Raw genomic sequence first — 27,134 nt, forward strand, 5'->3', positions numbered from 1 at the left:
ATTTCTTAAGTCCTTTCTATATTACTATGTATTTGAGTTAAATTATGCATATATGCACACATATTCATTTATGCATGCACCAAACATATACACATATAAAGATACTTCAGTGGAACATTTAATTGTAACCCCAGCTAGACAAATAATAATTTAAGTAAATTCATTCTTAATGGTGTAATGTACTATGAAAATTGAGAAATTTCTTTGTACAACTAAATAGTAAGTAGGACACATGATTGGTGTAAACAATTATAGTAAAACAACATTCAATTTTTGTTTAAAAATAAAACTAAATCTTGGGATAATATTAGTAACATTTACTCAACTGGACTGGAACTGCAACACCTGGACATCTTCCTGCTCTCTGCAGATAAACATTAACCCAGATTGGGAAAACATGAAGAACTAAAATAACTTCTTAGACATAATATCTACCAGTCTTTTTGTTAAGAAAATTAAAGAGTCTATCAATTATTAGACACCTTTAATAATGCTAATCACAGCCATGGGTTATATATTATCTATAATAAAGTATATGACATTATTAAGGAAAACTGATTTCAAAGTGGTAAATATTTTAATGAATTTTTCATAGATATTGACTTGAATTCTTCACTTTTCCCTGTACCTATGACTGATGACTAATAACTTTGCAGTTCTACAAGAAACACATAAGTTCATCATTCCTTGCTTTTGAGCTTAGTTGTGGTTTTCTCTGATTCCTGTGATGTGGACAGATGAAATCCAGATGGGGACTTGAAGCATGATTTTATTATCAATTGTGTTGACTGTGGCTTGGCTTTCAACAATGACCATTACCCAAATGGTATTTGGAAGATGACATACAGACATGTTGCATGAAGGTTAGCTGATAAAGTTAGCCTAGGGTTAAAACACAAGTGCTCCAACTTTTGTCAACATAGCTGACACAGGTATCTTGCTGATTAGAAACATTTGCATATTATTATACAATATTGGAGTTTATGATAAAGTCCCTTTTTAATTAATAAACATTTGATGCTTGAATGATATCTGTGTGTTATATCAGTATCATCATGCCAGTTACTGTACTATAGTATCATGGGAAAAACCGTGAGTAGATAATTAGGTTCTCCCCATATTATTTTCTGCCCCTGAAATAAGTAGAAAGTATCCTTACACCATTTTTAATAATAAATACATAATGATGAATAGGCAATTGAAAATGACAAATCTGGGATGATAGCAATATATTTGTAAAATAGGCATCCTATTCTTGTGCTGGCATGTATAGAGGACATATAATTCATAATATCAAATAAAATTAATGGCACCAGATTCTGGACTCTTTATGCATATATATTTATTTATCATATACATACTTGTTTTTTTCTGTTTCCCTGGAAAATTTAAAATGTCAAATAATACATGTAAAGTTATGTTAAAATGCTTAAATATTTCATGTTTTTCTGTTTCTATATTAATTTTATATTATAAGGGAAATGTCTTCATTTTAAATGGTAATCCTCAAAATAATCAAAAAAAAAAAAAAAAACACATTTCACAAGAAAACTGAGATGAAAGTGACCCAGGACAATCACATGACAAAATATAGAAATCTATTTAACTTTTGTATTACAAAATATGAGTTACATATTTAGTTATGTGGTCTGATATTTCATCTATGATAATATTTTTATTTTAAATTTAACTTACAAAGTATTACACTTAATGCATAGATATTAGGTTAGAAGATTATTATAGATTCTGTACAAATTTGTTATTGAGCAACTACATTGGTACCCACAAAAATTAATAGTCATTTTATTATATTTTATGATGTAACAATTTGTTGTTGATTAACTTACTCACAGTCTCCTTCACATCTTTGTTTCTGAGGCTGTAGATCAGTGGGTTAAGCATGGGAATGACTACCGTATAAAAGACAGAGCCTACCTTGAGAATCAGCCATGAATTTTTGGAATTAGGAATACAGTAGAGTAAAAGGATGGCCCCATGGAAAATGGTAATGGCTGTCAGGTGGGAGGCACATGTGGAGAAGGCTTTGTGGCGCCCTCCAGTGGAAGGCATCTTCAGGACTGTGATAAAAATGAAGATGTAAGTAGTAAGAATTATCATCAGGCTGCTTACTTCATTGAACGTGGCACCAACTAAAATGATCATCTGACTAATGGAGGCATCAGAACAGGATGCTGCAACAATGGCAGCGTATTCACAGACAAAGTTATTTATAAGCTTAATCCCACAAAAGGATAAGGTCAACAAAGATGACGTAAATGTTATACAACACACTATACTCCAAGAGTATGACGCAGCCACCAACAAGTAACAAAGTTTCTGAGACATCACAACAGTGTAAAGTAACGGATTAGAAACTGCCACAAAGCGGTCGTAGGCCATGGCTGCCAACATGAACGTTTCTGTAATCACAAATATGCATGCAAAAGAGAATTGTAGGAGGCATCCTGCAAAGGAGATGGTTCTGTCTTCCACAACCAAGTTTTCTAATAGTTTTGGTGAAACTAATGTAGAATAACATAAATCCACAAAGGACAAGTGGCTAAGGAAAAAGTACATAGGGGTGTGGAGTTTGGGGTTGATCCTGATGATCAAAATCATGCCCAGGTTTCCCAGGACAGTGACTGTGTAGATGGTCAGGAACACGAGGAACAGGGGCACCTGGAGGTCTGGGTATTCTGAGAAGCCCACGAGGATGAAGGTGACTCCAGCAGTCTGATTTTCTTCTGTCCTATGGACAAAATAAAAAAGTTAATCCAGAAAAGTGACAACTGTTCTTTACAATAGGAAAGGAAAACAAACATTGAGAGGCTTAGCATCTCTAGTCAGTATTGCTGAAGCAGATCTGTGTTGTGGGTTAAGCCGCTGCCTGTGGCACCGGCATCCCTGTGGATGCTGGTCCAAGACCAGGCTGCTTCACTTTCGATCCAGCTCCCTTCTAATGCACCTGGTAAGGTAGTGGAAGAGGGCTCAAGTACTTGGGCACCTGCATCTATGTGGGAGACCAGAAAAGACTGGCTTCAGCCTGGCCCATCCCAGGCTGTTGTGGACATTTGGGTGTCAGGGACCACGCAGCATGTGGCCTCTTAGTGGAAAACTACGGAGGCAGGGCTAGACAGCCCAGGCCGGAGAGTACTGATAGCGCAACCTTGTGTGACCTTGTGCCTTAAGACCTTGTAACCTTTCCCCTACTTGCACAAGCATTGCAACTACAAGATAAGTTCCCCCTCCTTCCCCAACATGACATCCTGCCCTCCTAAACGCCACTCCTTCCCCGCCTGACACTCTGCCTTTATGATATATAAGTGTGTGGTTGAAAAATAAAATTTGCAGCTTGATCAGGACCCTTGTCTCACTGCCATTTTTGTATCTCCTGTCCCTTCATTTCTCCTTCTAGGTGCTCGACCCTAGTTGACATCTCGCGGGACAGGGCATTTGGGAAGTGAACCAGCAGATGAAAGATATTTCTCTCTCTCTCTCTCTCTCTCTCTCTCTCTCTCTCTCCCTCTTTCTTCACTTCTGTCTCCCTCTGTAACTGTGCATTTCAAATACATAGAAAAAGGAAGAGTTTTGCTTAAAATACTAGAATTCCACTGTTACATTATTCAAAAGTTAGCGTTTATTCTCATATAAATTGCACATTAAATAATAATGTATGTGTGCAACAGGAAATGATAAAAATAATATTTAAATAAGAATAACCCTACAAATAGAGCACAGCCTGCTTTATTTCAAATAATATGACACATCATTGTCATTAGACAATTTGCTTCATGTGAGAAGCCACTCTAATCCTTATGCCTAAATCTGAAATTAGCTGAGGGAAAACACATAACATATTTTTTGACATTTTCATCTCTCCCTCATCTGCTAAAGTATAAGATACTTAATCTATGATTGTTAAAAACTTGAGAAATAAAAACAACCCTATAAAATGGTTAACTTAAAATTTTATTGCTTTATGTTCTTTCATTGCTGTTCTGTTTTCTAGTAATCCAGTATTTTCAACATATTTTATAGATATATTGAGTAATATATAACATTTTATTCACTCATGTTGAACATTGATTTTCTTCACTCATGTTGAACATGTTGAAAAATGTAAAGTGTTACTGTTGATGACATTTATACTTTAAAAGTTAACTGAAAAGTGATCACTGTTAAATATAAGAGTGGGAATAAGAGAGGGAAGAGATGTGCAATTCGGGACATGCTCAAGCTGACTTACCTCAAACGGTAGAGTTAGCAACATACCAGGGGATTCCAATTCAATCCCATCAAGGTGGCATGTACCAATGCCATCTCACTAGTCCCAGTGATCAATTTCTGTTCACAATTGATCATAATGATAGGACTAAGAACCAAAGGGATCACATAAACAAGAATAGTGTCTGCAAATACTAGCTGATAGAATCAAAAAGGGAGAGAATGATCAAACATGGGAAGTGAGATACACAGCAGACCCATAGAATGGCAGATGTCCTAAACAGCACTCTGGCTTCAGAATCAGCCCTTAAGGCATGCAGATCCGGCTGAAATGCCCATGAGAGTATTTCAGGCATGGAAAGCCAAGACACTCTGGAAAAAAAAAAAAAAAAAAAAAAAAAAAAACCTAAATGAAAGATCTCCGTGAGTGAGATCCCAGTGGAAAGAACGGGTCATCAAAGTAGGAGGTACCTTTCTCTGAAGGGAGGAGAGAACTTCCACTTTGACCATGGCCTTGTCTAAATATGATCAGAGTCGGTGAACTCAGGGGGCTTCCATAACCTTGGCAGCTCATGACAAGAGCCTAGGGTGATTACTGATGCCATAAACAAGAGTGTCAATTTGTTAAGTCAACAACAGGAGTCACTGTGCACTTACTCCTCATGTAGGATCTCTGTCCTTAATGTGCCGTACATTGAGATTTAATGCTATCACTAGTACTCGAACAGTATTTTTCACTTTATGTTTCTGTGTGGGAGCAAACTGTTGAAATCTTTACTTAATGTATGCTAAACTAATCTTCTGTATATAAAGAGAAACGAAAATAAATCTTGATGTGAATGGAAGGGGAGAGGGAGTGGGAAAGGGGAGGGTTGAGGGTGGGAGGGACGTTATGGGGGGAAGCCATTGTAATCCATAAGCTGTACTTTGGAAATTTATATTCATTAAATAAAAGTTTAAAAAAATCAAAAAAAAAATAAAATTTACTTATTTATTTGAAAAAAATAAAAAAAATGAGAGCTTTGCAAAAAAAAGTTATTTTTAATAGGAAAATATGTACAATGATAAAATCATTGAAATCATTAAATGAAAAATTTCATTTCTGGATGTGGTATAATTCAGAATAAGATTAGGTGCCAGTTCTGTGGCTCAGCAGGTAAGGCCACTGCTTGAAGCACCAGCATTCCATATGGGTGCTGCACCTATATGGGAGACCCCAAAGAAGCCCCTGACCACCAGTGTCGTATTGGCCCAGCTCCCACCGATTTGGGGAGTTATCCTGCAGATGGATGATCTTTCTCTCTCTCTTTCCCTGCCTCCCTGATTCTGCCATTCAAATAAACAAATAAATCTTTTTTTTTTTTTTTAAGAAGAAGGCTGAGTGGCAATCAATAAAAACTATGAAAAAACAAGACCATGCAAATAAATTTTAGACCATAGAAAAAGTGCATTTTTATGTTTTGATTCAAGTGTAAAACCTTGCCAAGTATAAGTGCTAGGGTAGACCCTTCTCCAACAAGATAACATAATGTTCCTTGAATATTCCTCAATGTATTTCTTCAACAAAAAGTGAGCATATTAACAATAGAAAATTTAGAATACTAGGACCGAAGTAGAAACTTTTACAATGTATTCAGTTTTTAAGGCATCATATGACAAAGGATAGTATTCAGTTTTGTGTTTATTAGAATTATAAGTAATTTGTGAGATTTCAAAAACATGTAGTTAAAAAATCAGTCCTAAGCATACACAGCTAGCAATAATAGGCCGCATAGGGCAATATAATGCGGAAAATCTTCCTAAACTCCCATGAAAATATAAGAACTATATAATATCAATTAGTTATTTAATCTAAATTTTAATTGTATTTTGGTATTCCCCTAAGTTTTTCTGTTACAGTATAGCTTTCTGGGATTCCTACAGGATATTTCCTGAAGGAAAGATATCATTCAAAAGAATGATGCCTCAACAATTCTTATACAGTAGTTATTCACAAAGCCTCAGCATGACAATGCTATATTACACCAAGATTCCCTAGCCACAGTCCCACCAAATTAAAGTACTCTACAAAACACTGCGCAAGAATTTTCTGCAATTATTTAAGCTGGCAGTCAGTAACTTCAAGATATAAAACATTTTGAATTAATGAATCCATGAAATCTACATTGTGAAGCTTGGCTTGACCACAACTTCTCATTTCTAGAAATCCAATCTTATGACTACTAATGCATTCTTCTGTACTCTTTGAAGATTATTAATTCTCATGTGGCACATACCCATTTACTAAAAGTTTATTCCCTGTTATTCTCATTATTAAAATGTTTTATATTATCACCTACTATCATAAACACTTTAATAATGAGAATAACAGATTATTCTCTGTTTTGTACACATTCTTGTTTTTCACTCACAATGACCATAAACAACATCCTGTCATTTACAAACATAGCTGTTACTATCTCTCACCTCCTTAGCGATTATAGAAATTTTACAGATGGCCTCAATTTTTGTTATTTAATATTTGCCAGAACATTGATATCATGGCTGGGCACATGGCAGACACCCAAGGAGAAAACTAGGATAGAATAAGTATATCGAGAACACAGTCAAATGGAGTACATTTGGGGGCACTTCAACCTGTAGATGCATTTGTCTCTTAAAAGACCAGTCTAAGTCAGTATTTTTCCTATCACATGAATAAAAGAACTCAGCCAACTCACCTGAATTCAAAAGTGGTTTGTTGATTCATTTACAGAGGAATCCTTTAATAAGATCAATAATCTCTAAACATACTTGTGCTTAGTAGTTAACCAACAGGAAATGAGCTAAAAACAGTATAAGCCCTAACTATATTTCATTGAATATTTCATATGTTATGTTTTCCCAACCTATTGAGAAAACCTCAGAGAAAGCAAAGATTATATCACTGCTCAAAACTAAACAGTTTCATACATATATGAAATCTACAGAAAAGGCAACTAACTAAATAAGATACATTTCCCAGTCAGCTGTAGCTGCAGGGAACTAATGCTTTGTCTCATGGGGATAGTCTTGAAAACACTAGAGAATATACCAAAGGATTATCCCACTTGAGAGCTGATGGCCATGGGGATTTATTTACAGCAACTCCCACATGTCATCAAATGAGAACTTTTGATTAGGAGGCGTTCATTCAAGTATCCCACCTGAACTGCGTTTAAGATCTAACTGCTGAACTGATGGAAACTCAGAAGAGGTTGGCCAGTTAATTAACCGATTAGTGATACTACCAGTAATTTAATCTGACAAATGATTTCAATTTTAGTACTTAAAAAACAAACAATATTTATTGTCCCAGTTTCTGAAAGTGAGGAAATTAGAAGTGGCTCACTAGATGGTTTTGGTTTTCAGCGGGTTTTCCTCAACCTTCCTCTTGGGACAACAGTAATCTACAGGCTCAATAGAAATGCAGAGTCACTAGCATGTCACTAACATGTCATTAACATGTCACTATCATGTCATTAACATGGCTGTTGGCAGGCTTTCATTCATCACAGGTTCTTTGACCAAAATTATTAACTTCTTGTCATAAGGGCTTTTCCAAAGGAAAGTTAAAAGCATGACAATTCACTCCAGAAGAGACATTATTCAAAAATGCACACAAAATCAAGTTGGAGGCTGGCGCCATGGCTCACTAGGCTAATCCTCTGCCTTGCGGCGCCAGCACACAGGGTTCTAGGCCCGGTCGGGGCGCCGGATTCTCTCCCGGTTGCCCCTCTTCCAGGCCAGCTCTCTGCTCAGTGGCCAGGGAGTGCAGTGGAGGATGGCCCAAGTGCTTGGGCCCTGCACCCCATGGGAGACCAGGAGAAGTACCTGGCTTCTGCCATCAGATAGGTGCGGTGCGCCGGCTGCAGCGCACCAGCCGCGGCGGCCATTGGAGGATGAACCAACGGCAAAAAGGAAGACCTTTCTCTCTGTCTCTCTCTCTCACTGTCCACTCTGCCTGTCAAAAAATAAAAAAATTATAATAAAAATAAAAAAAACCTTTAAAAAAGAAAAAAAAAATCAAGTTGGAGACCTTTTTTGTTTAAAGATTTATTTATTTATTTAAAGGTAGAGTGACAAAGAGAAAGAGGAAGGAGAGAAAGAGATCGTCTGTCCACTGATTCACTCCCTAAATGGCCACAAACTTCAGAGCTATGATGTAGGAACCAAGGGGTGAGGAGTTTCCTCTGGACATCCCACATGGGTGTTGGGGCCTGGGTACTTGGGCTATCCTTGGCTGCTTTCCCAGGTACATTAGCAGGGAGTTGGATCAGAAGTTCGGCAACCAGTACTCAAATCAGTGCCTGTATGTGATGCTGTTGTCCCAGGTGGTGGCCTAACCTGCTAGGCCACAATGCGGACCCCCAGATGGAGAACTTTTAGCCCAGTACATACTGTCACTTTTTGTTTCTGCCTTGTGCTATTGGTTATAATGTATTGGAGATTACATAGGTGTATTGAGAACCTATTTTATTTTCTATATTCTGATTCTTTTTACATATTAAGGACTTGAAAGCCCTGGAGGGACAGCCTCTCTTAGGGCTACATATTTCTAAGAGATTGTAAAGTCCTGCAGTGGGACTTTAAAATGCAAACCAACCAGATCCCATGCTCTAGACCATGGAAAACACGGAGTGTGGCTTCATGGTTAAAAAAGAAAAAAGAGAGAGAGAGAAAGAGAGAGGGAGAGAGAGAGAGAAACTCAACAATACCCTGGCTCTGAGAAACTAAGCACAGAGATAAAGATGTACATAAACCAAAAATGCAGGAAGGAAACAAGTAATCCTGCTCATATAGAAATCAAAACCTGCAATTGGTTGTGATATATTTGACAAAATAAACTTTGTTAAAAATGGTAAAAAAGAATACCATTTTATAATTATAAAGTTAGAATAAAGCAAGAGCATATAACAATTGTAAATATATTTGCATCCAACATTGAACCAACTAAACATATAACGCAAACATAAATAAAGTCAATGTGAGAGGTCAACTTCTTTACAACATTAATATGGATTTTAATCCTCCACTTCCAACAAAGAACATATTATGTACACAGAAAACCAATGAAAAATAACAGAAATGAACTGGACTCTAGATCAAATGAAATTACCAGACATTTACAGAATACTCCATTGAACAACTCCAAAGACATAATTTTCTCAGTAGCACAAGGCACATTCTCCAGGATAGATCATTTGTTAAGCTACAATACAAATCTTAGCAATTTTTAAAATGAAATCATATCAAATATTTTTTTCTGACCACAATGGAATAAAACTAGAAATCAATAACAGAAGGAATTTTGGAATATGAACTAATAATCAGAAATTAAATGTGCTCCTGTAAAAATCAAGGAGTCAATAAAGAAATTGAACATTAAATTTAAAAATTTTTTGAGACAAATGAAACTAGAAACACAATATACCAAATACCTGTGAGATAGAACAAAAACAGATATAACATGGAAAATTTACAGCAATAAGCTGTGGAAAGCTCTCAAATGAAAACCCAATATTATTTTTAAGGAATTAGACAAAAAGAATTAACCATATCCAATATAAGAGTTTCAAAAACCTACAAAATAATAACAGAAACATATATATAGATATCCAGTAAATTGAATAGTTTTATTTTTTGAGAACATAAACAAAAAAGACCAACTTTTAGGTAGAGTAAGGAAAAGAATGTAATACAGTGTGATCTCATTCCACTTCATTTAGAACTGACTATTATGAAGAAGGGGAAAAATGCTATTGAGTATGTGCAAAACAGAGGACTCTGATACTCTATTGGGGGAATCTAAATTTTTGTAGTCATAATGGAAAACAGCATGGAGATTACTCCATGATTTAAAAATTGAATTACCATAAGATCTAGCTATCCTATTTCTGGATATATATATATATATATATATGTGTGTGTGTGTGTGTGTGTGTGTATGCGTACATATATATCCATATATATATATATATATAAATAAATGAATTCAGCAGATAAAAGATATAGCTATAAACCCATGTACATTAGCCAAGATATGGATTCAACCTAGCTGTCCGTTGTTGGATGAATGAATAAAGACAATTTGCTATGTATGCAGGATAGCATATTTCTGTTGTACAAAAACTGAAATCCTGCCATTTGCAAAAACATGGATGAACTTAGAGGACATTATCTTAAGTGAAATGAGCAGAAATAATAGACAAATATCACATTATCTCAGTCAAATGTGGAATCATCCTTTATAACCAGACAGTAGAGCAGTGATTCATGGAGGTTAGAGAGAGGAGAGGGCAGGACAGAAATACAAAGTTAAAGTTAGGAAGAAAAAATTGAGTCTGGTGTTGTATTGAATAGGAGGGTGACTATAACTGAAATAATGTATTCTGTACTTTAGGAAAGTTAGAAATGAAGATCACCGCAAATAAATGATAAATATGCTAAATTACCTCAACTTGGTCAGTTAAATAACATAAATTACTAAAAGCTTATGCTATACCCATGTAAAGTTTAAAAATAAACAATTTGTAAAATATACACACAAGTACAAATACATATGGTTTTTAAGACACTTGCATGAAGAATTAATTATTCTGGTTGACAGACAATTAGAGTTATATGAACATGTGTATGCACTGTGCAATAGGCTGTCGTAATCCTTATCAATAAAGAAAACGGGGTGAGCCTGGTGGCTCTTTGCAGAAGAAGTAAGTGTTCCTGTGACCTGTATCTCCTTTCACTTTTGCACCCCAACACATGACCATGATTTGGTGCTTTGCAGTTCCACAGGAGGCAGATAACTCCTCACTCACTGGATCTGGGCTTGGTCATGATTTACATTGATTCCTAAAATAGGAACACATGAGACCAGAAAAGAGATATGATGCATGATTTTATTGCTGGCAAAGTCTATTGTGATTCTGGTTTGAACAAAGACAATTAGCCAAATGTTGCATGGGAGATGACAAACAAACATAGTCTGAAGATTAGCTTACCAAGTTAGACCAGGCTTGAGGCCCAGTGCTCAACTAATATGACCAGAGGAACATCAGTCAAGTTACTCATTCAAAGTGATTGCTTATTGGTGCATATCATTGGAGTCTATGGTTATTTATTTTTATCAATAAATAAATGATGTCTGAATAAAATTTGTGTATTCTATCAATATTGATACCCATACCGCACTATCATGAAGGAAACTGAGTAATATTTAATTGAGATCTGCTTATATTATTTTTACAAATAAAAGGAATATAAAATTATCTCAATAAATTTTTAATAAATGAATAACTGGTTCACAACTATACTGACAGAAATGTGAAAACTTGAATAATGGCTAAATGTTATTAAATTATGTATCATTGTTTTGTGCTTGTACATAAAGGCAAAATATAATTTATGGTATAAAATGTAACTGAACAACTCCAGGTTCTTGATTTTTTAAAGGAAGACACATTTCTTATTTATTTTTATTTGCCTGTAAATCTTTCGACATTAAAATGGCCCATGTAGAATTAAATGTAAGTATTTTTATGCATGCATTGGTTTATGCTAAATAGCTCTTAATATACTGATTTGATTCTATGAGATAAACTTATTCACTAGACTTATAATTGTTCAGTTCATCTGAAAATTCTCACAGTGTTTACGTTCATATCTCACAAGATTTACATTCAACCAGAATTTGGACAGTGGTGTGGTAAAGTATGCAGTATGATATGTCAATCAAAGATTTAACCTGATTGATCTGAGATACCATTCTTAATAACATTTATAATTTCAAAGTTATTTTTTAAACATTAGGGTGAATATATATATATATATATATATATATATATATATATATATTGGACTGTCAATTGGTAGGTCACCATAGGTTAAGAAACTAATGTGTTATTGATGACACCACAAACATCCTTGAAAATAAATCTTTCTGGCATTGTATTTCATGTCACAATAATATGGTATTGATTAATTTCTTCACTGTCTCCTTCACATCTTTGTTCCTCAGGCTGTAAATCAGTGGGTTAAGCATGGGTATGACCACTGTGTAAAACACAGAAGCAACTTTAACCAAAAGCCAGGAACTTTTAGAGGTTGGAACACAGTAGAGAAAAAGGATAGGGCCATGAAAAATAGTAATGGCAGTTAGATGGGAAGCACATGTGGAGAAGGCTTTGTAGCGCCCCTGTGCAGAGGGCATTCTCATGACAGTGACGAAAATGAAAACATAAGAAGTAAAAATGATCAGCAGGCTGCTTATTTCATTAAATATTGCAGCAACAAAAATGCTCTGACGGCTAACGTAGGGGTCAGAGCAGGACACAGCAACAATGGCAGCGTGCTCACAGATGAAGTTGTTAATGAACTTAGTCCCACAGAAAGATAAGGTCAACAGAAAATAAATAAACATTAAGGAACAGATTATGCCCCAAGAGTACGATGCAGCCACCAACAAGGAACAGAGCTTCTGAGACATCACAGCCGTGTACAGCAGAGGATTACAAACTGCCACAAAGCGGTCGTAGGCCATGGCTGCCAACATGAACGTTTCTGTCACCACAAATATGCATGCAAAGAAGAACTGCAGGATGCATCCTGTGAAGGAGATGGTTCTGTCTTCCACAACCAAGTTTTCTAACAGTTTGGGTGTAACTACTGTAGAGTAACAGAAATCCACCAAGGACAAGTGGCTAAGGAAGAAGTACATGGGGGTGTGGAGTTTGGGGTTGATCCTGATGATCAAAATCATGCCCAGGTTCCCCAGGACAGTGACTGTGTAGATGGTCAGGAATACGAGGAACAGGGGCACCTGGAGGTCTGGGTATTCTGAGAAGCCCACGAGGATGAAGGTGACTCCACCAGTCTGATTTTCTTCTGTCCTACAGACAAAATAATAAAGTTGATCCATAGAAAGAAAATCAATATTGGTCACAGGAAAGGGAAATCAAGCAAAATCAAGAGGCTTAATGGGTCTTCATTAAAAACGTTGCTTAAAACACTTTCAATTGTAATATAACTTTAAAATTTAGTGTCCACTTTATAGTAACCACATAGTAGATAAGAATTTTTGGTGAAAGTAGACAAATGAAAAACTGGAGACAGTGTTATGGCATAGTGGGTAAAGCTGCTTTCTGTGATGCCAGCATCCCATATGTTCACTAATTTATGTCCCAGCTGCTCCACTTCTGATGCAGCACCATTCTAATGGCGGGGAAAAAGTAGTGGAAAAGGGTCCAAGTGTTTGGGCCCCTGAAACCAACATGGGAGACTCAGATGAAGGTCTCAGCTCCTGGTTTGCACCTGGCACAGCGCTCGCTATTGCAGCGAGCAAACCAGCAGATGAAAGATCATTCTATCTGGGGCCGGCACTGTGGCGTAGCAGGTAAAGCCTCCTGCAGTGCCAGAAGCCCATATGGGTGTCAGTTTGAGCCCCACCTGCTCCACTTCCAATCCAGCTCTCTGCTGTGGCCTGGGAAAGTACTTGAAGATGGCCCAAGCCCTTGGGCCCCTGCACCCACATGGGTGATCCAGAGGAAGCTCCTGGCTCCTGGTTTCAGATCAGCTCAGCTTCAGCCATTGCAGCCATTTCGGGAGTGAACCAGCAAATGGAAAACTTTCTCTCTCTCTCTCTCTCTCTCTGCTTCTGCCTCTCTGTAACTCTGTCTTTCAAATAAATAAATAAATCTTAAAAAAAGCTTTATCTCTCTGTAATTCTTTCAAACAAATAGATAAAATCTTTTAGAAAAACAAAAGGAAACAAAAATTTTTTCAGAAAAAAAAGTTAGATAAGAAAAACAAACAAACCAGAGTATACCCTGATATGTTTCAAATAAGTCTTATTATCATCAACAATTGATTTCATGAGAAGAGCCAGCCTAAATGTTCTATGACCCTTAAATTAGTTAAAACACTTCAGTTTCAGGAAATATGTATTATATATTTCCACAATTTTTTCTGTCTCATCTCCTAAGTATGAGAAAATGGAGAGCTGTTAAACAATTGTATATTGTCACCCTTTAAAATGATGAAATTAACATTCTAGTAATTACTTGAATTTGCTTTTCATTTCTGTACATTTGCATAGTAATTCAATACTATACTGGAATTGTAGTAATATGCTGAATTATTACACTCAAGTAGAATTAAATTTGAATAATTTCAAAATATTGTTCTCAATAGTACAATACTCTATTTTTTTAATATTTTTTTGACAGGCAGAGTAACAGTGAGAGAGAGAGAGAGACAGAGAGAAAGGTCTTCCTTTGCTGTTGGTTCACCCTCCAATGGCCGCCACGGCCGACCAGGTACTTATCCTGGTCTCCCATGGGGTGCAGGGCACAAGGACTTGGGCCATCCTCCACTGCACTCCCTGGCCACAGCAGAGAGCTGGCCTGGAAGAGGGGCAACCGGGACAGAATCCAGTGCCCCGACCAAGACTAGAACCCGGTGTGCTGGCTCCACAAGGCGGAGGATTAGCCTAGTAAGCTGTGGCACTGGCCACAATACTCTATTTTTAAAAGTTGATTACAGGGGCTGTGATGTAGAAGGTTAAACCTCCTCTTGCAATGCTGGCATCCCACATAGGCACAGCTTCAAGTCCCAGCTGCTCCACTTACAATCCAGCTTCCTGGAAAGCAGCAGAAGTTGGCTCAAGTGCTTGGGCCGCTGCACTCACATGGGAGACAGGGAAGAAGCTCTTGGATCCTGGCTGTGACCTGGACCAGCCCCAGCTGTTGCGGGCATTTGGGGAGTGAACCAGCAGATGGAAGATCTCTATTTGTCTCTCCTTCTCTCCGTATCTCTGCCTTCCAAATAAATAAATAAATAAATATTTTTTAAAAGTTAATTTAATATAAAATTGATTACAACAAAATATGCTCTGTGCCTATAGTGATAACATTTTTCTTAAATATTAAAAAACTGTTTACTTTCCAAATAGAATATTTCAGAAAAAGAGGTAAAGACAAATAAAGAGACTTAAGGACTAGGGAATGCAAATAAATGTTAAGCCACATTAAATTACATTCTATCATTTTGAATTGAGTTTTAAACTTTAGTAATAATACACTAAAATTCTTTGAGCATTCCTTGATCTCACTAAGAATGGTAAATGAAAGCAACAGTAAAATGAGAATAACAGCATATAAAATTTAAATTACTAAGATGGAAGTAGAAAATTTCACATGGATTAAAAATTAGCAAGAAAATGCTATGACACATAGTAGACATCCATCTTCATATTATTAGAACTATGACTAATTAGAGAGTTTTCAAAACATTATATATTTTTTAGATATCGGACTCAAACACAAGCAGCTGTTAGCAAATAGGAACATTTGGGAATAAGTGTAAAAACATCTTTCTTTCTAAACCCACAAAATAAAAAAAAACCCTCTAAGATTCCTTTGTGTTCTTACTTTCAGAACATAACTATATTCCTCCCCTATCCTATATGTAGTTCCATCTTATCTTAGCTTCCTCTGTACCCTGCAGTCTTATGACTACAGGAAAGATTTCTTCCAAAATCCTATTGTGCTACACATCCTCTGCAACAATAATTTATAAAGTATTGGAATTACAGTCATAGATTTGGTCATATTTCCCAGCCATATTCTATGAGTTTAAAATATTCTATGCAATTTCCATGTTCATTTTACCTAGCAGTAACACTAAGGATCCTTAATGCTTGTTATTAATGAGTGCATAAAGCTACATTACCTAGGTAGGCTTTTCCAAATCTTCCCAGATCTAGATATCCAATCTCAATGCCAGTAACATATTGTGCCATAGTCATGGTGAATTTACCAAAAGGGTTCACAGGGTTTGCTTATTTCCATAGAATTTATTTTCTCAGTGTTAAGTATTATAATGCTTTATTTTAATATCTGTTATTTAGAAACCGTTCATTATTTCTTCTCTTGGCATATACAAACATTCTTGTTTTAATGAATTATTACCTAACTTCATAGTATTATTTAAAGATTTGATAATTACTATCACTATCCCTCAGAGATTATAGAATTTTTTGAAAATATGTACTTATTTATTTGAAAGGCAGAGAGAGAGAGACAAAGAAAGAGAGAGAGAGAGAGAGAGAGAGAGAGAAAGAGAGAGAGAGTGATCTTCTACCGGCTGATTTACTCCCCAAATGGCTACAGCAGCCAAGGCTTGGCCAGGCCAAAGCCAGGAGCCAGGACCTTCATCTTGGTCTCCCTTGTGGTTACAGGGGCCCAAGGAATTGGGCCATCTCTGCTGCTTTCCCAGGCCATTACCAGGGAGCTGGATGAGAATTAGAGAAGTGGAGATTGAACTGGAAGTCATTTGGAATACTGGCATTAGGCAGATGCTTAACATGCTATCCCACAGTGTGGCCCCAGATTGTAGAAATTTAAAAATAAGACCATTTTTATTATTCTGTATTTCCCAAAATGATTTCACTGAAGGACCTGGAGGATATTCAAAAAGAAAACCAGGATGGGTTATCAATATATAATACAATGGGCTCTCTATTAGCCAAACTAAGTAGATTTGGGCACACATGTGCTAGCCAGCATTATGTGTTTGTCTCCTTCAACATTACTATGACTCAGTATTTTACTTCCAAAATCAGATCAAAGAAGATCTAAATAAACTCACCTAAGTACAGAATCATTTGAGTGATTCATTGACTGAAGAATCCTTTGCTAAGATTAATGAATTCAAAGATGCTGCTGCTTGATACTTCATTGGTAAAAACAAAACTACAAGCAGTAGAGATCCACAGCATAGTTCACTTTATGTTTCATAAGTTACTCTTTTCTGACCTATTAAGAAAACTCAAAGATAGCAGAAATAAGATCACTCCTACGAACTGAAGCCTAGCTCTACCCTGTGTCACAAATATACTGCATGCAGACTTGGAACGTGGAGCCTAGAGAATTACCACTAAAGTAATGACCAAATTGTATCACACGTGGATACCACTAAGGCTGTAGGGATATTAACCCTGGAGAATATAACTGAAGTATTGTCAATGAGATTACACTTTGAACAATTAGTTGTAACACTCTCCCACATGGTATCTTGGTTGTGTATTATTATGGATTATCTAACTCCTTGGAGGATTTGTATTAAGAAATTTACTCAATTAAACTTAATTGTGACTATGTCTTGACTTTACACAAATGTAACATACAGAAATGTGCAAAGGAAAAAGTCAACAGAACAATAGTCCAGAAATAGATGTAAATAACCCATGTTGAATTTATTTTCTCTTTGCTTACAATGATATATTTAAATAATTGTGTGACTAAATAAAATTTTCCTGGTTAGTAAAATCCAATATTTTCCTTTGTTTATTATCAACTTATTTTAAATTTCATTTCTATTCATATCATTGGTTTTCAACAGAAAATGCTCTGTGCTGGTGTTTCAAATATAGCTAAAATATCTTCAGATATTTGTACTTATATTGAATCGGAAAGATTTAGTTGTATGTGTCTAAAAATAAATTAGTTTATAGGAAACACCCATTTACAGAAAGGATGAGAAAGTCACAAATGTTGGTGACTCCACCTTTCATGCTTTTAAAGATGCAAATAAAATTCCCAGTGCCTTGAAGTAAGAAAAAAATTATTTCTCATCAGTACAAGATCCAAAATGAATTTTTAGATATCAGACAGCTCTGCTCCATGTAGCAAATTTTTGTTGTTCTTGTTCTTGTTCGTTTCTTTACCTTATGACTTCCAGATGTCTCATCTAGTAACAGTCAATGAGACAGTCATGCAATCACTCTGTATAGACAAAGCACATTCCAATGTCTAGAGAAAGCTCAAGTATTGAAGATGACATCAAATTTTGCATAGCATAAAGAAGGTAAAAAAGAGGCAATCATGACCGTCAGCAACAGTACCACTGAGATTAAAGCATAATATGAATCTGTGTTCATTAGGAACATTTGTCTGGGGCAAGCACTGTGGTGTAGTGGGTAAAGCTGCTGTCGGCAGTGCCAGCATCCCGTATGGGTGCCGGTTCAAGTCCCAGCTGCTGCTCTACTTCCAATCCAGCTCTCTGCTATGGCCTGGGAAAGCAGTAGAAGATGGCTCAAGTTCTTGGGTCCCTGCACCCGCATGGGAGACCCATAAGAACCTCCTGGCTCCTGGCTTAGCATTAGCTCAGCTCCATCCATTGCAGCCATTTGGAGCATGAACCAGTGGATGAAAGATCCTTCTCTCTCTCTCTCTCTCTCTCTCTCTCTCGTTGACTTTGCCTCTGCCTCTCTGTATCTCTGCCTTTCAAATAAATAGATAAATATTTAAAAAAATAATAGAGCATTTGTAGTTTTCTTTTCAAGTAGTCTACCTCTGTTATCAATGAAGTCCTATAAAATAAATCTCAAAATGTCTTATCTATTTAATTTCTGGAGGAATTTGAGAAGGATTGGTGTTAATGATTCTTTAAATGTTTGGTAGAATTCACCAGAGAAATGAACTGGTTCTACAATTTTTTGTTGTTGTTTTTGATTACACATTCAACTTCATTATAAACTTTTGGTCTGTTCATAATTTCTGTTTTTCAAATTCAGTGATGGCATGTTGTATATTTCCAGGGATTTATCTATTTTTATATATTCTTCATGTGTTAGCATATCATCTTCCATAATAATCACTTATAATCTTTTTAATTTCTGTGGCAGCTGTTGTGATCTCTCTGTTTCATTTCTAGTTTTGTGTTAGGAAACTGGCGCAGTCTTATCTATGGTGCGATCTACACCCTGATTTACATCCTAGGCTCTAGCGCCCACCACCATTGCTGAAAGCCAGGTGGCCACATGGCCCAACTACCTGTGTCAAGCTCCACCCCCATCCTAATGGGATTCACTGCTCCTGCTTCCCTGCCCGCCCTCCGGCAAAGTTTTAAAATGACCTGTTCCTGAACACGTGGCTCTCTTGGCTCTTCTCCCCTGCTCTCTTGGCTCCTCTCCTCTCGTCTCTCTCCTCTCTCCTCTCTGTCTCTCTCTAACAGTCTCCTTCTCTCTCTTTTGCCTTCTTCACCCCTTCGCTCCAGCCTGCTGGCTTTTCCCCAATAAACCCTTCCCTTACTCCAGTGTTCGGAGTGCTCTGTGATGGCTAACATTGGTGCATTGGCCAGGAAAACCTTACACTGGTGATCCAGCTTCCCCCAGTGACTTTGCTCTCCCTTTGGGGACCTCGGAGCTGCTCTGGGGACCTGGATTTCTGCCAGTCGCAAAACGCACCCCCAGAACTCCTTCCATGCCACCGAATGCTCCACAATCTCCATCCACACACTGGCCTTCCAAATTTTGAGGTAAGACGCGGAAGGAGAATTCCTCACGACGACTACTAATTTTTGAGTTGTGGCCTACTGTCATCTGCTTGTCTTAGGCTGTTCGAAGTCGTAGCACAATGGCGCACTCTACACCCTGATTTACATCCTAGGCTCTAGCCCCTGCTGCCATTGCTGGAAGCCAGGTGGCCACATGGCCCAACCACCGGTGTCAAGCTCCACCCCCATCCTAATGGGATTCACTGCTCCTACTTCCCTACTCACCCTCAGGCAGTTTTAAAAGGGCCTGTTCCTGAACACGTGGCTCCCTTGGCTCTTCTCTCCTCTCCCTTGGGTCCTCTCCTCTACTCTCCTCTCTCCCTCTTGTCTTTCTTCTCTCCTCGCTAGCTCCTCTCCTCTCTGTTTCTCTCTTATACTCTCTTTCTCCCTCTTTTCCTTCTTCACCCCTTCCCTCTAACCTGCTGTTTTCCCAGTAAACCCTTTTTCTTACTCCGGTGATTGGTGTGTTTTGTGACAGCTAACATTTTGTCTTCCTTTTGTTTGTTTCATTCTAGCTATTATATGCCAACTTGGAACATCATTGATTTTTTTCTATTGTTGTTATAATCTCTATTTTATTTGTTTCTGCCCTCATATTTCCTTCTTTCTGTTAAATTTGGGCATCACATCCCATGTTAAAATATTATTAAATATTATTAAATATGCAGAAGTATCTACTGAGTCAATGAAATGGCTATTTCTATTTCAAAAGCATACTTTAGAAAGATTCACTTATTTGAAAGACAATTACACACAGACAGGGAGAGAAAGAGACAGAGAGGGATCTTCCATCCACTTGTTCATTCCCCAAATGACCACAATGTCTGGAGCTGGGTCAGACCTTAGCTGGATAACTCCTTCTGGGTATCCACCTGAATGGCAAAGATACAAGCATTCAGGCCATCTGCTGCTGCTTTTCCAGGCTCATTAACAGTGGGATGGATTGGAAGTGGACCAGCCACAACTTGAACCAGCACTCTTATGGGAAGCCAGCATTTAGCAAACAACTTAACCTGCTGCACTACAGTGCCGTTTCACCAAAAGCATACTTACAAAATAAAAAATAGTTCCTAAATTTCAGATGAAGCCACATAAGACCTGGTAGCTAAATCAAACATGAATAATAAGAAAATAGCAGGGACCAGCGCTGTGGCACAGCTGGTAAAGCTGCCATCTGCAGTGCCAGCATCCCATTTGGGTGCAGATTCGTGTCCCGGCTGCTCCACTTCCAATCCAGCTCTCTGCTATGGTCTGGGAAAGCAGTAGAAGATGGCACAAGTCCTTGGGCCCCTGCGCCTGGGAGATCCAGAAGAACTCCTGCCCTTGGTTTTGGATCCGTGCAGCTCTGGCCCTTGCAGCCAATTGGAGAGTGAACCAGCAGATGGAAGACCTCGCTCTCTCTCACTCTCTGCCTCTCCTTCTCTCTATGTATCTCTGAATTTCAAATAAATAAATCTTTTTTAAAAAAAAGAAGAAGAAAGCAGGAAGCATTATTTTTGTGATTTTAAAATATGATATGAAATCATAATAAAAATAACTGAGAGGGCATGATACTATCATACAAAAGTGAAGTAGAAAATTTGAGATTAGATTAGTAGTATTGCCAACTACTCTTAAACAGTGCATCAAAAATACACAGTGAGTAACAGTATAGGCTCTGGTAAATAGTGTTAAGAAAACTGGATAACCACATGAAAACAATAGAGGACTGATCACAGACAAAGACAACACAACAAAGAACATTAAATGATTTTCTACAGAATACAGATGCAAAAATTCTCAACAAAACATGACCAAATTGAATCTAATGGTGTATTAAGCACTATGCAACATGACCTAGAGAGATGTTCCCAGGAATTCAAACATATGTCAACATAAGACAATGAACTGGCACATTGTAAAATATATAAAAAAAAGAATTAAAGTACATATAACTTTATTTAAGATAATCAATGACATTTGTTTCACTAAAAAAGATAGGTATAAAAGGAAACACAATTTGAGCAAAGTCACATGTTTAAAGCCCACAGGTAGCATACAACTTGGTTAAAGACTAAAACTTACCCATCAAAGTATGGAGAAAACTAGGACATGGCTCACATACATTATGGTGACTCCTTTTTTACTAGAAGTTTAAGTTACAAACACAAACAAAAACCATGTGAATTGGAAAGAAGAAACAAAATTATATGCATATGTGGACTGATCATATATGTATAGGAAATCGAGGAGTTACTACTGTAGCTAATAAGCAAATTCTGAAAAAGGTTCCATGGTACAAATTCAACATGCAAAAGTATTCTGTTTTTACCATAGAAATGAACAATTGGTAAATTAAATTAATAAAGCAATCCCATTCACTACTATTCAAAAGAATGAAATATATAGAAGCAGTGTTCACAAGAAGTTTAAAGACATACATTTAAAAATATAAAACATTGCTGAAACAAATTTTTAAAATTTTAAATAAGTGGAAATACATCCAGGATTCATAGCTTGGAAGACTTAGTGTTGTTAGATTTAAAATATTACCACATGCAATGTATAATTTTATTGCAACTCCCTTTAAAAGCCCAAAGATAATTTTTCCAGAAATGGAAATGGGTCTGCAACATTTATATGGGATTTTAAGGTGCTGGCATAATCAAAATGATATTAACATGAACAAAGCTGGGAGAACCATAATTCCTGAGTTTATAACTTCACACACATACTATAGTAATCAAAACAGTGTGGCACTGGAATAAAGTTAGTTATGTAGGCAAAGGGTATAGAATTGAGAGTCTAGAAATACACCCCCACATCAGACAACTGATCTTGAAAATGGCGCCTATAAAACTAAATGGGAAGAGAACCGTGTCTTCAGCAAATGGTTCTGAAACTGTTGGATACCCACATACAAAAGAAGGATCTTGGACCCACACATCACATCACATACAAAAATTCACTGTAATGGTACATGGATCAAAATATATTGAAGTCTGTAAAGAAAGGAGTCAGTCAGAATGGTGATGGTAGGAAGGGAGGGAGGGACAGAGGACCCCTCCGATAATGTGAAAAATTTTCTTAACCTAGAAGGGAAACTGACATGAGATAGGAAGCAAGTTTGATATTGAAAGAGACGTAAGTAAATTCATTGGTCGTCAGGAGAAAGCAGACTTTAGTATCCGATGTAAAGGCTGCACAGAAGGTCAAGTCTCTGGAGTTGTCTGTGACCAGTCTCCAGAGTGATGAACAGCTGACAGGCCCCTAAATAGAACTTTATATTTGTTCAGCGAGAAAACAATGTTTTACATATGTGCATCTCTAGCACAAGAAACAACAGTGGGGCCTTATTTCCCTTCCAGGTTATGTTTACAGGAGCTGTTTCTCCTTTCTCTCCAATAAACTTCTTTGTTCATCTTCCTCATAATTCTCTGCAAATGGAGCAAGTTCTTAGGGTTCATCTCAGCTGTTGGAGTAAGCCTTCACACCCTCAGATTGAATAATTAGTTCTTAAATGTGACACAGAAGATCCAAGCAGCAGAAGAAAAAAATAGACAAATCAGACTTAATTGAAATTAAAAAATACATTATATATCAAAAATATTGAGTATCTGAAAAAAAGCCAACAAAATAAGAGAAAAGATCTGCAAATCATGTATCAGATAAAACTCTATGATCTATAATATATACAAGACTTACATAGTTCAACCATAAAAGCCGAATAAAAGAATAAGAAAATGTGCATATGTGTGCATTTATTATAGACATTAAGATATCACTTGCGGTGCCCATGTTCCATATCGGAGCACCGGGGCTCAAGTTCCAAATCTACTCACGATTCCAGCTTCCTGCCAATGACACCTGGGAGTCAGCAGGTCATGACCCAAGGGGTTGAGTCCATGTCATTCAAGTGGGGTACCCGAATTCAGTTCCCTCTTCGGACTTCAGAACCTGGCTCCACTCTGAATGTCATGGACTGTTTTAGGGTTCAAAGAAGGTGAGGAGGCCAGTTAAAGAGGAAAGAATAATTTTAGTGGGGACAGAATGGGAGGTAAAGAGCGTGGAGATTGAGTCTATCCAGACAGAGGGCAGGGGTTTGAAGGCAGGCCTCATTCCATTTGGAATGCCTGTTAAGCTGCTTGTTGGAGTGGATTCAGAGAGCCACATGGACAGTGATAAGGTGGTGGACGACCAGCAGAAAGGCTCCTTTGTAAAATTTAAAATGCAGTGTCTTTGCCATTCGAAATGCCCCAGATGAGAGGCTTCCCAGAGCAATAAACACTCCGCTAGCCCTTAGATTATCTGCAGCCAGTTTCATCTGGTTTGGGGTTGCTGGGCCCCATGGCCTAGCAGGTTCTCACATGGATATTTGGGAAGTGTACCAGTAGATGGTTGTTCTCTTTATGTCTCCCTGTTCCTCACTCCCTGCTTCTATCTCTAGGTACCTTAAAAATAAATAAATAGGGGCCAGCACTGTGGTGTGGCCAGTAAGGCCACCACCTGTGACATCGGCACCCCATATGGGCACAGCATCCATTATGGGCTGCTCCACTTTTGATTCAGCCCTTGCTGGTGAGATGGAGAACCTCAGAGGCTGGCCCAAGTCCTTGGGCCCCTGCACCCACGTGCTAGACCCAGAAGAAGCTCCTGACTCCTGACTTTGGAAGGTCCAGCCCCAGGCCATTGGGGAGTGAACAAGCATATGAAAAATCTTTCTCCCTCCATCCCTCTCTCTCTCTCTCACTCTCTCTCTGTAACTCCGCCTTCAAATAAATAAATAAATATTTTGAAAATGAAAATGTGTAAAAGTTAGACATTTCTCCAAAGGCATACAGATGTTCAATATCCAATTAGCACATGAAAAGATGTTCAACACTTTTAGTTATTAGGGAAGAGAAAGCCAAAGCCATAATGGAATACAATGTCCCAGCACTGGATGGATATTATTTTATAATGATGATAGTGTGATGGCAAGGATGTGGAGCAATAGGAACTTTTGTATGGTGTTGAGCATCTAAAATGATCCAAGGGCTGACATTATGGTACAGTAGGTAAAGCTGCCACCTATAACACTGGACAGCCCTTATGGGTGCCAGTGCTGGTCCTGGCTACTCTACTTCTCATCCAGCTCTTGTCTAATGTGCCTGAATAATGAGTGGACCGCAAAACACATAACTGAACTGTCTAATGTTATGTTGACTAAAATTGCATGCTAATGTTTGAGTAGTATCCCTTAGCTAAAAGGCTTTGAGCTAAAAGTGGTTTGGATTTTGGACTTTCAAAATTTTATAATATTTTCATATATATTTTAAGACATCTTAGGATTGAGTTCCAAATCTGAACACAAAATCCTTTATATTTATTTCACAGGTCGGTATATCTTATACAAATAGCTTGATGATAATTTTGTATATTTTTAGTGTGCTTGCTTTTTCATTGGGTAACATCACAACAGCCAAGTATGAAATTACCCACTTATAGAACAATGTTGGTGCTAAAAATAGTAGCTTTGGAGTATTTCAGATTTCAGATGTTCAGCATGTATACACTAATATATGATTTATAATAAACCAAGGTAGACATTAACAATAAATTCATATTTGGAAACAGCTATTTCTAAAGTATGACATTATTCTCATTTTTTAATATCTTGTAGGCAACGATCCCAAAATTTGTTTTAAATGCATAGGATTTAAACAAAAACATTTTGTTTTGTACTTTTTTGATTCAGAAATATGTATTACATACAATTATATCAAATCCTCCATTGTGGAATTAAATATATATTTATTAAGTATTTATTTTAATCTCAGTGTCTGGAGATTGAACATTTTTATTTATCATATTGCATTTAATACATTCTCTGTCATGGTAAGCTATAAATCTTCGAAACCATTACATCAGACCATTTTTCACTGATTTTAAAAACAATGGAAGCTTTACCTTGGCAACCAAATGATAGTATGTACTAAGAAATTCTTCAAGACAAACTCTGAGTTTAGATAATTCATTTCAATGAATAGAGTTCTAATTTTTATGTTACTTATTGTCTCATAAATCATTTACTAAACTTTAAATTAAGCAAATATTGACTAATAGTCATCTGATTATGCTGGAAACATGCAATGCTTTACATTTTGAGAAATAATCAAAATTGCTACAATAATTCTAGAACTCTTGAAAAGTTTTGTACAATATTCCTGAAGATGAGTAAGTAACTCTTACAGACTTTATATTCTGTGACTTGATAATTTGGTATTGATTAACTTCCTGACTGTCTCCTTCACATCTTTGTTCCTGAGGCTGTAAATCAGTGGATTAAGCATGGGAATAACCACAGTGTAAAATACAGAGGCGACTTTGATCATGAGCCACGAGCTCCTGGAATTGGGAACACAGTAGAGAAAAAGGATGGTCCCATGGAAAATAATAATGGCAGTCAAGTGAGATGCACAAGTGGAGAAGGCTTTGTAGCGCCCTCCAGTGGAAGGCATCTTCAGGATTGTGATAAAAATGAAAACATAGGAAGTAAGAATGATGACGAGGCTGCTTATTTCATTGAATGTAGCAGAGACTAAAATTATCTTCTGGTTAATGTAAGCATCAGAGCAGGATACAGCGACAATGGCTGCATGTTCACAGACAAAGTTATTGATGATGTTATTTCCTCGGAAGGATAATTGCAGCAGAAAGTAAGTAAGTGTCAGGGACCAGAATATCCCCCATGAGAATGATGCAACCACTAACAAGGAACAGAGCTTCTGAGACATCACAACCGTGTACAGCAGAGGATTACAAACTGCCACAAAGCGGTCGTAGGCCATCGCTGCCAACATGAACGTTTCTGTCACCACAAATATGCATGCAAAGAAGAACTGCAGGATGCATCCTGTGAAGGAGATGGTTCTGTCTTCCACAACCAAGTTTTCTAACAGTTTGGGTGTAACTACTGTAGAGTAACAGAAATCCACCAAGGACAAGTGGCTAAGGAAAAAGTACATGGGGGTGTGGAGTTTGGGGTTGATCCTGATGATCAAAATCATGCCCAGGTTCCCCAGGACAGTGACTGTGTAGATGGTCAGGAACACGAGGAACAGGGGCACCTGGAGGTCTGGGTATTCTGAGAAGCCCAATAGGATGAAGGTAGCTCCACCAGTCTGATTTTCTTGGATTCTAAGAACAAAATAAGGAAATCAATTCAGAGAAGTGAAAATAAAAATTTGGATAAAAGAGATTAACATTAGAAAAAATTGAAAGGTTTAGCAATTATCTATATTGTGGAACATAATTAAATTCACCTGTTACATTGTTCCAAAAATTAGAATTTACTAATATTATCATGATAGAGTGAATAAATTTGTACAAATAGAACAATAAATCCAGTTGTCAGTGGTACTTTCAAACAATGGTACTTAGTATTCCCAGAACAGCTAGCTTTATGAGAAGAATAGGCATTATTTTTATACCTGAACCTGAGGTATAATCTGAAAATGAATCTATTGGGAAATATTTGCATTTATGAAAGTTTCAACAATTTCTTTCATGCCTCACCTATTAAACTATGCAATCTTTGA

General features: G+C 37.2%; 3 protein-coding genes across 3 annotated transcripts; all 3 read right to left on the reverse strand.

The window, feature by feature from the left end:
- Positions 1-1,806: 1,806 nt before the first annotated feature.
- Positions 1,807-5,642, reverse strand: LOC138846421 (olfactory receptor 5D3-like). Its single transcript, XM_070062051.2, has 2 exons — positions 5,635-5,642; positions 1,807-2,749 (listed from the first exon to the last, which is right to left on the reverse strand). The coding sequence occupies exons 1-2, from the start codon at positions 5,640-5,642 to the stop codon at positions 1,807-1,809; spliced, it is 951 nt and encodes a 316-aa protein (XP_069918152.1).
- Positions 5,643-12,133: 6,491 nt separating this feature from the next.
- On the reverse strand, positions 12,134-16,916 carry LOC100339539 (olfactory receptor 5D3-like). The gene is given in 2 exon segments (XM_051853440.3): positions 12,134-13,130; positions 16,888-16,916. Coding segments are annotated over 2 exon segments (1,026 nt in total).
- An 8,874-nt stretch (positions 16,917-25,790) lies between these two features.
- On the reverse strand, positions 25,791-26,735 carry LOC100339290 (olfactory receptor 5D3; the record flags this gene model as incomplete). The annotated part of the gene is made up of 1 exon (XM_017348480.4): positions 25,791-26,735. A coding segment is annotated over one exon (945 nt), but the record flags the coding sequence as incomplete, so codon positions are not given.
- Between the last annotated feature and the right edge of the window lie 399 nt (positions 26,736-27,134).

The sequence above is a fragment of the Oryctolagus cuniculus genome, chromosome 1, assembly GCF_051225735.1.
Source record: "Oryctolagus cuniculus isolate XC-2025 breed Fujian yellow rabbit chromosome 1, ASM5122573v1, whole genome shotgun sequence".
NCBI classification, from domain to species: Eukaryota; Metazoa; Chordata; class Mammalia; order Lagomorpha; family Leporidae; genus Oryctolagus; species Oryctolagus cuniculus.